General features: G+C 47.4%; 1 protein-coding gene across 3 annotated transcripts in view; it reads right to left on the bottom strand.

Annotated features, from left to right (window-relative positions):
- The window catches only part of SDK1 (sidekick cell adhesion molecule 1), a 482,213-nt gene that overhangs the window by 149,043 nt on the left and 320,096 nt on the right, over positions 1-13,074 (bottom strand). For all 3 annotated transcript variants that reach the window (XM_044433572.1, XM_044433573.1, XM_044433574.1), the window contains 3 exons: positions 10,710-10,857; positions 9,493-9,633; positions 1,281-1,462 (listed from right to left, as the gene is read on the bottom strand). In XM_044433572.1, coding sequence (XP_044289507.1) covers positions 1,281-1,462; positions 9,493-9,633; positions 10,710-10,857 — 471 coding nt within the window. The remainder of the gene's footprint in view (positions 1-1,280; positions 1,463-9,492; positions 9,634-10,709; positions 10,858-13,074) is intronic.

Genomic DNA, 13,074 nt, shown 5'->3' with positions numbered 1-13,074 from the left:
GGAGAACACCTGGAGAAATCAGGTGTCCCTTTTACTGCCCCATCTCGCTGCGGCTGAATTTCCCCCTTCGTCTCTAACCGAGTTATGCAAACCTTCTCACAAAGGTGCACTGTATTTAATCATGCAGTAATATTACTCTCCTATTCCCAGTCAGCAAAACCATTGCTGATTATGGAGTAGCTGATGTACCATATCTCAGATGGGAGCTCTTAACAGTTCTCTTGCTTTTTACAACTCACTAAAACTAAAACCACGACACTCTCTACTAAATTCAGCAATGGGATGCAATTTGGGGACATCAATGGACACTACAATGGCTTCATTTTCATTCACAAGAGGCCTTTTACAAATGAGCAAAGATGATACTCTGGAACAACGAGGGCGAAAGGTCTCAAAATCCTGGGGCCATTAACCTATCCTTTTGCAACTGCTGTATCTACATGGAGGAAATATTCCCAGTATCAAATACAAGCCTCCGAGCTAGAGCATCAAACTCAAAAATGTTCTGTACCCTGCAAGGTTGCCTGTATCAATCAAGCACATGTTTGCGTCCTAGCGGAGCCTTATTTCTTTCTTCCCACCATGCTCCTTGAAATGTGCCGCAGCCAGTGCGGAAAGCACAGTGCCAGGTGTGGGGATGGAGAGAGCGTTCTCCAAACTTAGCGCCGTGGCTCTGAAGGCAAAGCACTCTCACAGCATTGGTGCTGGGATGCTGACGTTTCCTAAGGCCCTCTAGCCACATCCAGTAGAATCAGGCCCATGGGACTACCCTGACGTTGGATCCGCCAGTCAAGATGAGCACATGAGCCAGCAAACTTTGGAAGGGAGTCACTTGCTACTCCTGGTTAGGCCAAACTGTACTCACGGAATAACTCCTAAAACTGCATACTTGCAGAGCAATAACAGAGGTCCAGTCCAGAATATAATTTGGCCCACGTTGTATCTGACTGCATCTTGTGTCAGATACGGAGTGGGATTCAAGCGAAGTGGGAAGATTAGGCTGCCCAGAAATAAAACAAAGGAGGATTAAACAACAAAGACGAATGTTTGAACATGGTAAAAGAGGGAAAGGCAAGGCAGATGCTGGCCGTCACCTTCTTGAACCCCGAAAAGGCACATCAGCACCTCCTGCTTTCCTCCCTGCTCACATTATGCTTCTTCCCACACTCAGCCTGCTGAGAAAGAGTCTCCCCCTCGTGCTTTCAGGAGTGATCCCACTAACACCCACGCGGGCATTTTATGCTCAAGCAGCGGGACGAAAGACGCCCTGCAGAACTCACCTCCTTGCAACGTATATTCTGTGACTGCCCTGCTGAAGGCGCCCAGACCAGCTCCGTTGTAAGACGCCACTTGGATCTCATACTGAGTCCAGATGATCAGGTCTTTGACCAAACAGTAGTTTATCTCTGCACTGGTGATATTCTTGTATTGGTACTCTCCGGGGAGGCCCGCCAGACGATACCTATACAGAAAGAGGATCATTTGTTGAAGCCGGACACACTGGCCACCAAAATGGCTTCCTTTGAAAGGAGGAAGCTGTCATATCCCCCCTTCTGCGGCAACTTCCTCGGGCGAAATCAGAGCTGGCCACGGCTTCACTGGGGGAGGAGGACAGCTTGGTTGGCCCCAGTGCTTCAGCAGGGGAGGCCACCTCCGGGCAACAGTTGCTGATCTGAGAGATTCCCCGGATGCCCCGCAGGATGGCGTCCCTGAGGAACACGGGCAAAACGGGGTAGCCTGGCCAAAGGCCTGAGCACAAGGCGGAGGCAGGTGCTGAGACACAGCACAGCAAAGAGGGCGCCCACAGGAAACAGCTTCACAGGAAGCAAAGGGGCTCCTTTCTCCTTCGCTCTGGCCTGGCTGGCCAGCTTACCTTCCCATTTCATTTTCTCAAACACTCTCCTCAAAATGCCTTTATTTGCTCAAAATAAAATGTGGAAGAAGTAGAGAATCTTGGCAGGTACCAGGAAAGGGGTCTGAGAGTAGGGAGCCCCATGTTGCCTATCCCAGCTTAAAGGGACCCATGAAGATGGCCAGCGGCCTCCAGCCCAGGATCCTGGAGGAACCCAGCACACCGTGACTGTTCTCCAGACGCACAAGTACAGCCAGAAGCCCAGGGCAGAGGTGGGGGGATGCGTGGAGGTCCGGGCCATGCAGCACGGCGGTCACTGGGCAGAAGAAACTGAGCCGCACAGCGATAGCAGCACGGATGGGACACTCTCCCCCAACGATTTTACAGAGGAAGAGCAAGAACACTGGGAATAATATTGGCATTAGAAAATGAGTCAATAGAAGGAAAAGAACATTAGCACCGGCAGAAGCGGAATGCCTTCTGCTTGACTGCCCTGATATTTGTATTCTGAACTCACTGAGACGACGTGCCCAGGGCTAAGCAAAACTTGTGTTTTATCCTGCTTTATAGCTGTAGAAAAATTACAGCTTGTCTAATAAAAACGATGATTTAGAGTCCAGCTTCCTTTTCCATGCCCCCTCCACTTCTGACACTTCTAGACATTATTTTTTTGTCAGGGTGGAGCTGTAAATCAGCTTGAGCTGTGTTTATCCCTGAGACTTCTGCCCCCTAAATGAGAGTTCAAGAGCGACCAGCCGATGACTGGGATCCATGTCCAAAGTGCAGCAATGATCTTTATGGGAGTAACAGGGCTTTATAGGGAATGACTGGATGAAGAGTTCTGGAGCGGCCACAAGTGAGTCAAGGTTTCACCTTACAACTAATCGCTACAGCAAATAGTCTTTATGGCCAAGTGCTGCTCCAGGCCACGCAAAGGCTTAATTGGTGGTTGCGAATGGGCAACATCTGTCCAGCCTCCGAGTGCCCACGGCAGCAATCAGGATCCGCTTTGCCAGCCTGCATAGGTGCTCTCCTTTGAGCCCCACAACCGCCCCATGGGGTGGTTCAACTGAGAAAGAGAGTGCCCCACTCGCCACAGTGGCTTAGAGGGCTGAGTGGGGACTGGAAGACACACCTCTGCTCTCCGAGTCCACCACTCTCTCGACTGTACCTCACCGACTGAGCTCCAGTTGTATAAGTGTAATCTTACACATAGCTATGCAGGAGTAAATCACACTGGATTCAGTGGGACAGCTGAGGGGTTAGTAAGTATAGAATTGCAGCCCTGTTCAGTTTGTAACCTGCCTTTCTACAAATAGGTAATCAAGGTGTCTAACAGAAGCTAATACCTACAATATTCAGCAGTCAATAAGCAATGGTCAATGCAAAGGAGAAAGCTGTAAAGCAGAGACAAAAAAGTGAACAAGCGTTTTCAGGAAGTAGTGGGACAAATGAAACCAGGATCTATTAAAAGCTTGAGGGAATGAGAAGGACTGCAGGAGATCTGCAGCCGCTGAGAGAGATGCAGCCAGGTGAGCCAGTGGAGGGGCAAGCTCCAAAGGGCAGTGCCATTCCGGAAAGCTGCCTCTTCTGTGTAGCCTCCCAGTTGTCTGTCTTGCAAAGGCACCAGTACAACCATTGCAACATTTAGCTCAGAACTGTCTTCCTTGCTCGGCAGCCGCTCACAGAGGTTCCGTCAGCCCTATCGGAAGAGGCCAGGGACTGAGCATAGGACCTTCTGAATTCAAGGCACACCTTTGCCTGAGCTGCCGTCCTTTCCGGCCTGCCATCCGCATCCTCTCCGTGAGCCAGTGGGCTGATGCAGGAGGCAAGTCTGCTTGCACTATGCAAATCCCGGATCATTCAGAAGGCCCAAGGTCAAGATCGATGCCTTGAACTGTGCCCAGGAGCTCATGCTTCACTGGCGCTGCTTGTCCAATAGCCATGTAATGGGCTCATGGCAGCTTCCGCAAATCAATATTTGGACTGTTTTATTCTGTGCTAGATGCAGCTTCTGGACAACATTCAAGGACAGCCCCACAAAGAAGAGGTACCTTCTCAGGACTGCCATTTTGCTTGGGCCTGCAGACTGGCAGAGGCTGTCTGTGGCCTCAGGCAAACTCCCCCATCCTCTTTAACGGGGGGCCCTTAAACTGGAGATGCCAGGCTGGCAATGCTAAGCTAAAGTCCCTTCCACCAAATGCCACCAGGGCATGAAAGGAGCGCCCCGGTGGAGAGCTGGCTGCTTTTCAGCTGCTCTTCTTTGCAGTAGGCACAAGATTGGAGTCTGCCTGTTTCAGATCTCAAGCCCCGACTACAGGATGAAAAAAAGACATCCACATATACACTCATAAGCCACTAGGCATATATGGTGATGAGCTCTCTTCCAAACACAAAAGTAATGCAAGATGCTGCAGAAGAGAGACTGAATCAACATCTCTGTGTAGGAGGCCTGACCTGGAGAGCCAAGGCATATAGTCACACTCAAAGGAAATAACCATTATCAAAACCGAACGGTGATTGGAGGACTGAGGGCTTGAGGAGAGGCGGGGATGAATGTTCTTTCTTCAGCAGGAAGACACTGTGCAGGGGCTGCTCAGAACATGCTAATCCGCATATCTGAAATAAGTACACTAAATACCAGTCTGACTTGCAAATGAGGCATTATGAGTCAGGGAAAAGGCAGACATAGAAATAGTTCTCTTGCTCGCACTTCCACTTACCCCTAAATTAACACGCCACAAATAGGGAAAGGGGCTTGGGTGACGAGGCAGGTTCTCCTTGAGCCTGCTTGCTGCCAGCCCTGAACGCTGCATGGAGACAAAGAGCACGCAGCTGGTGCCAAAAACAGCAGTTTGCGTCAAGTTTCCCGAGTCTGTCTGCAGCGTCTGGTTTGATTTATTCCATGTCCTGAAATCATTTACAGTCTGGGCTTCTCTGCCCTCCAGAGGTAGCTGGTGCAACTGTGCAGGGTGGGAAGAGCACTCTGCACTGATGTGAAGACACGAGTCAAATTGAACTTGCTGTTTTGGAAGGGGAGGGACTGGATACGGGGGCTGCCATTCTGAGCATCGGTCCAGTGTTTTTCGCAGTGCTTTGCTCTTGCCACAGGCAACAGTTGTGGTTGACAAGAGGTTGCTCTGAATCCACACTTCGAAAGACTAGCCCAAAGCCCGGGTGCAGTTCTATCACCTTCCTACTCCTGCCCCACGCAGCCCCAGCAGGAAACCCATTATCCCCCGCTTTCCGGGCTGATCAGAAGGCCGTGGGGGAGCCACCTCTCTGTGCATGCAGAAGGCACCAGGTTTGACCCCCGGTATATCCACATTTGGGGCTATTTGGGCATTAGCTAAATGCAGTGCTGAGAACATCTTTGGTCCCCGGGAACAAGGCTACGGATGGCCTCCCTTCAGCAGTGGGGGGGGGGGGCACTCCTTTGCACACACCTGCTGCACAAGTATATCCTCTCTCTCTCATGCACAGAATTCACACATGCCACCACAGGGGCTCACATACACCGAGTGATGCGCACTGAGCCGGCTGCACTCGGGCCTCACCTTGTGCCTCAGGAGTGTCTTGGGCTGGTGGCTCCCTCTCCTTAGTCCCAGCCTTTCCCATGAGGAGAGGTGGCTGAAGGGAAGGGCTGCCTCAAGTGGGACCGTGGGCTCGGAGCAGTCTCTCTGCAACCAACCAGCCTTGTTAGAGTTCCGCGTCCCTGTGCCTGGAGGCAACACCCCTCCCCAGTCGCACAGCGAACTGGGAGGGAACTGGCCCTTACTGGAGGATTTTACAGGCTGGGTGGGGAACCAGGAGGGCCATATGCTTGGGCCTGAGACTCTCTGCCTGTGAACTTCCAGGCCTCTGACTGGATAGGTGCCGCGAGGCCATTCAGACAACGGCCGGCTTCGGTGGAGGGACAGCCGGCTTCACTCCATGCAGCTCGCTGCTCTGCTTGCCTGCCCGACCGAAGGCCGGTGAAGTGCGGAAAATGTCTGTGACAGTGCTGCTGACTTGCTGAGAAGCCCTGGCCCCCAAAATGCCGCGTGTCCCTTCGGGGCAGGAGGAGGGCAGGTGATGGCCAGTTGGAAATGCCGCGTGGGCTTCCCTCAGTGGGCCTTTGACAAATATCACTGCTGAAGGCTCGGGAGACCTTCAGATAGTCTAGTGACCGGATGGCCGAAAGGCAGTCCGCTTCTGCACCAGGCAGTGCCTGCACCTGACAGGCACACAACACGTGGCCTCTCTCTGGCTTTAAATATGCAGCCACGGAGTGTCGACTCCCGACTGCAGGCATCTGGACGGACTCCAGCTGGGAAGAGGAGAAGCCCAAGGAGAAGCTTGCGGCCTGCGCTGGAGCAGCGCTGAAAGCAAACTTTGGGGGGGGGGGGTCGCTTTTCATCAGGCCGGTCTGTTCTGGTTGGGCAGTTGGTGTGCGACAGGTCTTGCGAGGGCAGGGATAGAGCATGGAGGACCAACATCTCAAGGTCATAAAAAGCAAATCAGCAAGATTCAGTAAAAATTAGCAGAGAGAGCAAAACCGTTGGGACTAGATTAGTTCAGGACCCAGCCACGCCATTTTCTGTTCCAAGAATTCATCATCGAGCGTCTAGTACAAGATGCCAAGTACAATGGCCTACACTGTGTACGCTCAGTTTGAACTCACTAATTAATAGATATTAATTCACATTATTATTATGCACTTATCATGAGAGTTATGTGACAATTTGAAATACTGGTACCTTCTGTTTGTTTTTTACTGTGTTCTGTGGAACAAAATCTAAACAACAACAGTGAGAAGGGGTGGTGGGAAGAAAAAAAACCAAAATAAAGTGTTACGGTTTTCTTACATAAGATTTAAGGGTAACACTAAAGGCATGTATGATAAATATCCCTGCATATTTTGTATGAAGAAAGCTATTATTGAAAGTAAATATATATAAACTTCAACAAAGGCCACTCAAATATTGATGTATTTGTCCATTCATAGACTATGCCAAAGACACTTTTCAAAAAACCAAAAGTTTCCTTAACTCCTACACCCCATTATGGTACCACTGGTGCTCCTTCATCCTTCCAGTGTGGTAGCGGCAGCATTTTAGTTGTCAAAAGGGCATGGGAAATCCATTTGCATTGACCTTGCGCTAAATTCCAAGGGACAGGGAGATAATTAAGAAGAACATGTGCACCATTAAATATTAAAGAACGTTCCATCACCGAATTTATCCAAATTATTACCTTCTCCCAAAAGAAAGTAGCCACTGGGCATTGGCAGAACATACGCACCAGAGAAGCATGAGCTGCATCCACCTCCAACAACTGGCCATTTAATCAAGCCCTTATCAAAAAGACCTTGTGGTGTCTACTCTACACAAAGCATCCAAGTTTGCTAGATTAGATGTAACATAAGATCCATTACACCTTCTGAAATAGATGGCAATAAAGTGCTGCTCTGGTTAGGCAAATGGGGTGCCCCAATTCATTATACCAATCTAGCTGAAGGCCCCGTATATCATATTTATTCACTGATAATAGATATTTATAGGCATAGGCTGTAGGCTGATGTCGCCATTCAGCATCAATCAATACTTCCAATGACACTGGTGGCTCAGAAGCTGTGAAAACAACAGAGCCAACCTGGATTCTAAAAAATGTTTCAAATGCCATTCAACCACTGCATCAATTTATAATTAGCACACAAAACAGAAAATGACAGGATGTTATTTTCAGGACCTATGAGCTGATCGATGCTCCACCGAATAAGTGTTTTCTTGCTGATCTTTAAATCCAGATTTCCCCAAAGTGTTAATTTTGCATGAAAAATGTGTCCAGCTGCAACAGCTACGGAAAAAAGTGCTGCACCTCTCCAGCTACTGTAATGCCAGGATGCATCCTCTCCGTTCTGGTATAGCGAGAATCCAATGCAAACCAGTTCCAAAAGGATCAATGCATGATGATTACAGAACTGACCAGGCAGAAAAGTCTAGTCTTTGTGGAAAAGACCACAATTTAGTACTGGTTGCCAGATAAGCCTGTGACGATTATTTATTTATTTTATTTAGGGAATTTCTATGCTGCCCCATTCGCCGAAGCCTTGGGGCGGCTCACAAACAAAAATAAATAACATCCTATGAAACAATATAAATTAAGCCGCCCTGGCCAAAGAATAAAATAAAAAATATTAACAATTAAAATAACGTTTGAATAAAAAGGTCTTCGCCTGGCGCCAAAAAACAAATAACGACGGCGCCAGGTGGACCTCTCTGGGGAGCGCATTCCATAGATTGGGCGCCACCCCAGAGAAGGCCCTGCTCCGAGTACCTACCCTCCTAATTTTCTTCACGGATAAGCAAAGATCGTCTAATAATTGAAAGCTGCATCCTTTGCAAGGATATTTACAGTGGGGCAGAATCCATAAAAATGATGAATCAAAATTATTAAGCTTTTGAAAATATTTGTTAGGTATAACTCCAGGAACACCATGCAAAATATAATCAATTTGAGGTGTAATATTCATTTTAAGTGTGTTCACCCTATCCTGTGAACTTAGCTTTAAGGATGTCCATCGGTCAATGAGATCTCATCAACCGACCGAACACAAAAGATCTGCTTGAAACATTGGTTAAAATAAGAGCAATTGTCAGAAGGATCAATAGCCATAAAGCATCAACTAGTTCAGCGTTGCTGCTATCAGTTCTGCCAGTGAAAGTGGGAAAAAGAGCAGAAACTACTGCTGTGCTATTGGGGAGTGTTTGAATTATTCCCGGTATTTTCTTGCACTGCTGTGGGTCCCAACACAGACAAGAACATGAACCAACGGTTTTTAAAATCCCTGGAACAAACCCCTTCATTCCACATTAGACTCGGTTCAAAAGTGGTAACCACTGTCCAGCACGGAGGGGTTTCCAAAACTCTCCTAATATTGTTCTGCTTGCCCAGCAGCACATTCCTTAGAGCAAAAGAAAAAGGCATGGAAGGAAACCACCCTGTCAATCTAGTGATCATAATCCTATTACGATCACACCTTTCTTCAAGGCCCTCTGAACAGTATTTCCTTTTTTCACCTTTACAACAAACCAGGTTAGGCTGAGAATTAGTCACTGGCCCAAGATCAACTGGGAGCTTTGCAGCTGAGCAAAGATTTGAAACTGGACTTGGCCGACTAACTGTAGGTCCCACACCGTTCTGGTCTTGCAGCTTCTCCAGCCTGCTGCTTTCCAGAGGCGTTGGACTGCAACTCCCATTATCCAAGGCCATTCAACAGCTGGGTGAAGCCTGTTGTAGAGAATATGTGCTAGGAAGCTTTTGAGTGACCGCTGGAGAGGCGGAAACTCCACTGAACTCTGGTCAGCCTGGTGTGAAATTATGAGTTAGATGGGCTAAAAGTGGGAAATAAATCACTCCAGGAACAACTCTACAACTCTGACATCGATTCAAGCTGGAGAACAAGGCAATCTCAGAACCTCTGTTCCAACCTAGGCTTGAGATTCATTCCATATCTCTGAGGGTAATCCCTTGCGGGAAAATTTGGTGAGATCTATTAACACCTTCTCGTTGAACTTTGATTTGCCTGGTGCATCTCCACCTTACTCACAGCTTCCGTTCCAGACTTCTTACCTTCAAGGCACACGAAGGCCACTTACCGTAAGATGTACCCATGCAGAACCCCATTGTGTTCGCTTTCAGGAGGGGGTTGCCACTGGACCATGATGGACTGATTGGTCCTCCCACTCGCCACAATATTTTTAGGTGGGGCACTTGGTGGTTCCTCGGGAAGCATCAACCTAGGTGCAAGCAAACACGAATCAAGCTGGTAAACCAACTTCTGCATATCTTGTCTCCACTTGAAGGCAATCTAGTTTTGTTTACAGAGGTCTAACTAGAAAGTAACATAGTTCAGTTGCTGTAGACATGCTTGAAATAGTTGTAACAAATCAACATAATAGAAAATCAGTTAAGCAAGCAACAAGCAAGACAGCTGCTGTGCCGAGCTTATTCTATCTGAATGATCCAGCTTGCCACGATCCGTTACAAAGACTGCAAGCCTGAGTGAGTTCACATGCTGTCGCCCAGAATCTGTAATTCTTCTCAAATGGTTTCCTTCCGTTCGCTCCCCCAACCTTAGATACCCACATTAAAAAACTGGTTCAAAGTCCCCAGGAAGTCTCTGGCTCGGATAGAAGCACTGATACATTTTTAATCAAAAGTGGTAGTCATTTTTAATGTCCTGTGCAGCTCGATTCCAAAAGGAGGCCAGATCAATGCCCCCGGGACACACTGCAGCTGTTACACAGTTAACCCCACAAACAATTATTTTAGGCCTCTGCAGCTGAGCCTGGGCCCGGCCAAAGACAGGTAACCACCCTAAACTTTATGTTGAGGCGCAAAGACCTCAGGGGCTGGGCCCAACTTCTTGAGAGTCCACCACCATTCAGAGATGCACAGCAGATAATTCATGAGACCTTGAAATCGCCCAAAATGTTTAGAAAATCAAAGGAGTTATTGGGGTGGAACTCCCTGTGGCAAGAGAATGAACCTGGGATCCGTCCGGAGTCTCCCATTCTCTGTGCTGGCAGTACACCTATTACCCCTTTCAACTTCCTGGGAAATTCATCACACCATCAAATGATGAAAACATGTGCAAGGGACAACAGCTTGAACTCTTCTAATAAAAGAGCGTGAGGTTTCTGTCCACAGCTGCCAGTGGCTTGAAGCAGGTGCCTTACTGGGAATGGCCAGATGTGAAGGCCATGTCCATGCAGGGGTCCTTATTGTCAGACTACCTAGCCGGATAAATAGTTTTGTCCCCCAAGAAGTGCAACCGATCCGATATTCACGGAGGGAGTTCATTTAACTGTACCTGCTGGTTTCTATGCTGTACTGGCCCCTGCCCACTTGGTTAACTGCACACACTCTAAACTGGTAGGTACGGGCTGGGGTTAGTCCACTCACAGTGATGGTGGTCATCTTTGGATCAATGTCAGAGAGATGCACTTTCCAGGGGGAATCTGATGGAAAGGAACAGAATTCCAGTCATCCCAATTACATCCGCATGTGACTAGTTTAACCCCCTCTCATTGCAAATCATGAGGTAAGGAGGAGCCAGAAGACCCAGCAAAGGAGAGCGCAATTCCCTGCGTAGCTTCTTCACACAGCCGCTGCCACCATCACCGTCTTTTGCTGCCTGGTTTAGTCTTGTATTTCAGCCTTACCCTTTCTGTGTGCCACCAAGACCCACAGAGGGAAACATAAAAGGCCTCAAAGAAAACTCCTTACTCATGATTTCCAAGTTAGGACAATCAACAGATCAAAGGTTTCTTACAACTCAATCCATAAACCCATTAAACCATGACACCTGGCAAACGTATTTAGCCTCATTGGCTCCGGTTTAATTACGAGGAAGAGAGAGCAGTTACACCCCAATACTTAACACATTTACTGAGAAAAAGCAAACTCAGTTCAAATCAATGGCCCTTGCTGGAAAGTAACTGCTCTTAGGACTGGGCTGCTGGTCAATTAATAGTCTTGTTTTCATGTTATTAATCAACTGCTTAGCTGATTAACATAAATATGGAACTAGTTCAATATTGGGGATTTTTTGAGAATCGTTAATGAAAGCAACAGATTGCTTGACTTCAAAAATGCTTGCAATTTATTTTTTTGGAGAAACTGTCATTTCTTCTTCAGTTGTAGAGCACTGTTTACCACAATACCGTCATTAGCAATGGATACCTTTTCAAAGAAGAACAGATTAAAGTCCAATTAAAACACACTTTTTGAAGCTACCTTGTAATTATTTTATAAACCCCTATCACAACTTCCCTTAGTTGTCCTTTGCTAAGTTGAAGAACCTTAATCTTCTTAAGGTTGTTTTCTGGCATTACCTGTTAATGATATGAGTGCCTTTCTCAAGTCATACCCATTCACAGAAGTATTTGAAAATGCATTCAAGGAACCAGGATTCATATATTTATCATTGTGTTAACCTCCATACACAGCAACATTCTGAAAGCAGTTCAGAAGTTCACAGACCTTTTCTGTTACAAGCTTGAAATGGTTTTATTCCATCTAAATTCACTGTTTGGCCAATACAGTCCTAGAAATTGCATGGTGCAAATGAAGATTTTCTTTGAAGTTCCTTTCTCAAAGAGTGATGCCTCCCAGCGACCAAAGCTGGATCATGCATCCTTCTCTTCTGCAATACCCACGCCTAGCCTTGTTGCTTAACACAGTAATTTCATTCCCAGGATACCCACGTTATGCCGCCTCTTCCTCTTTTGCTTCCTATCTCAACATCCACTTCTTCCTTGAAGTCTCTGGCATCGCACCTTAGCCCACAGTGGCAGCTGGAACTGCATTCGCTTGATTCATTCCTTGACTTGTCCTCTTGGGAATATAGTTAAAGGCTTGTATAAAAATACTGTCTGTCTATACACACACAGCATTGCTTTACAGAGGGGGATTAAAACACCCTCCCTAGTCTATACTTTTTCCTGCCCCCTTTTAAACCAGTCTTTTAACATTCCTGCCAAGGATAAAAGTTGTTTTGAACTGGCAGCAGTTCCTTTAACTTCCGCAGGAGAAAGTTCCAGGATAAGTTTCTCCCTGGGAAAGGAAGACACTTCCCCATCAGACCACGTGCTCCAGCAGACTGCACCTCCACTGAAAGGGGATGCTGCACATGTCACTGCATAATAAATAAAAACTATATTCATTAACATTTTAATAAAGGAGGAAATGAGCGTGATAAAGACAGATGGGCTGTGTATTGCTCAACCCATCTGTTTGGCAGTCCATTTGCAGTACCACACCCATGAGTAACTCTGGCTGAAGACGCCAATGAAATTCACAGCTACCCTGAAATATCTTCTTCCCACAGCTTCCATGCAGGTATCGTTTCTCAGCCAAATCGGCTCATCGCCGCTGCGAGTCTGGTGGGGAATCTGCATGCCTGGAAGAGTGCCTGTGTGTTTTACTTGTGCTGAGAAAATTGTTTGCCTGCAGATTTCGGAGGGGGAATCCCCTGAAGTAAGGTAAAGTGAGTGAAAGTGCCGAAAGCCACCCCATCGCTAGCTTGTCTGTTCCACACGCTGAGTTTCCTGACTCCCCGCATTGGATTCGCAACAGGAAAACCTGAAATATTTTGGGAACAGAATGTGTGCTCTCTCCTTTCCATCCTAGGATGATGCTATCAATAAGTTGAGGAGGATGTGGAAAATATTCCG

The sequence above is a fragment of the Varanus komodoensis genome, unplaced genomic scaffold (assembly GCF_004798865.1).
Source record: "Varanus komodoensis strain SLA01 unplaced genomic scaffold, ASM479886v1 scaffold26, whole genome shotgun sequence".
In the NCBI taxonomy this organism is placed as follows: Eukaryota; Metazoa; Chordata; class Lepidosauria; order Squamata; family Varanidae; genus Varanus; species Varanus komodoensis.
This window is presented reverse-complemented; position numbering and strand designations above follow the sequence as displayed.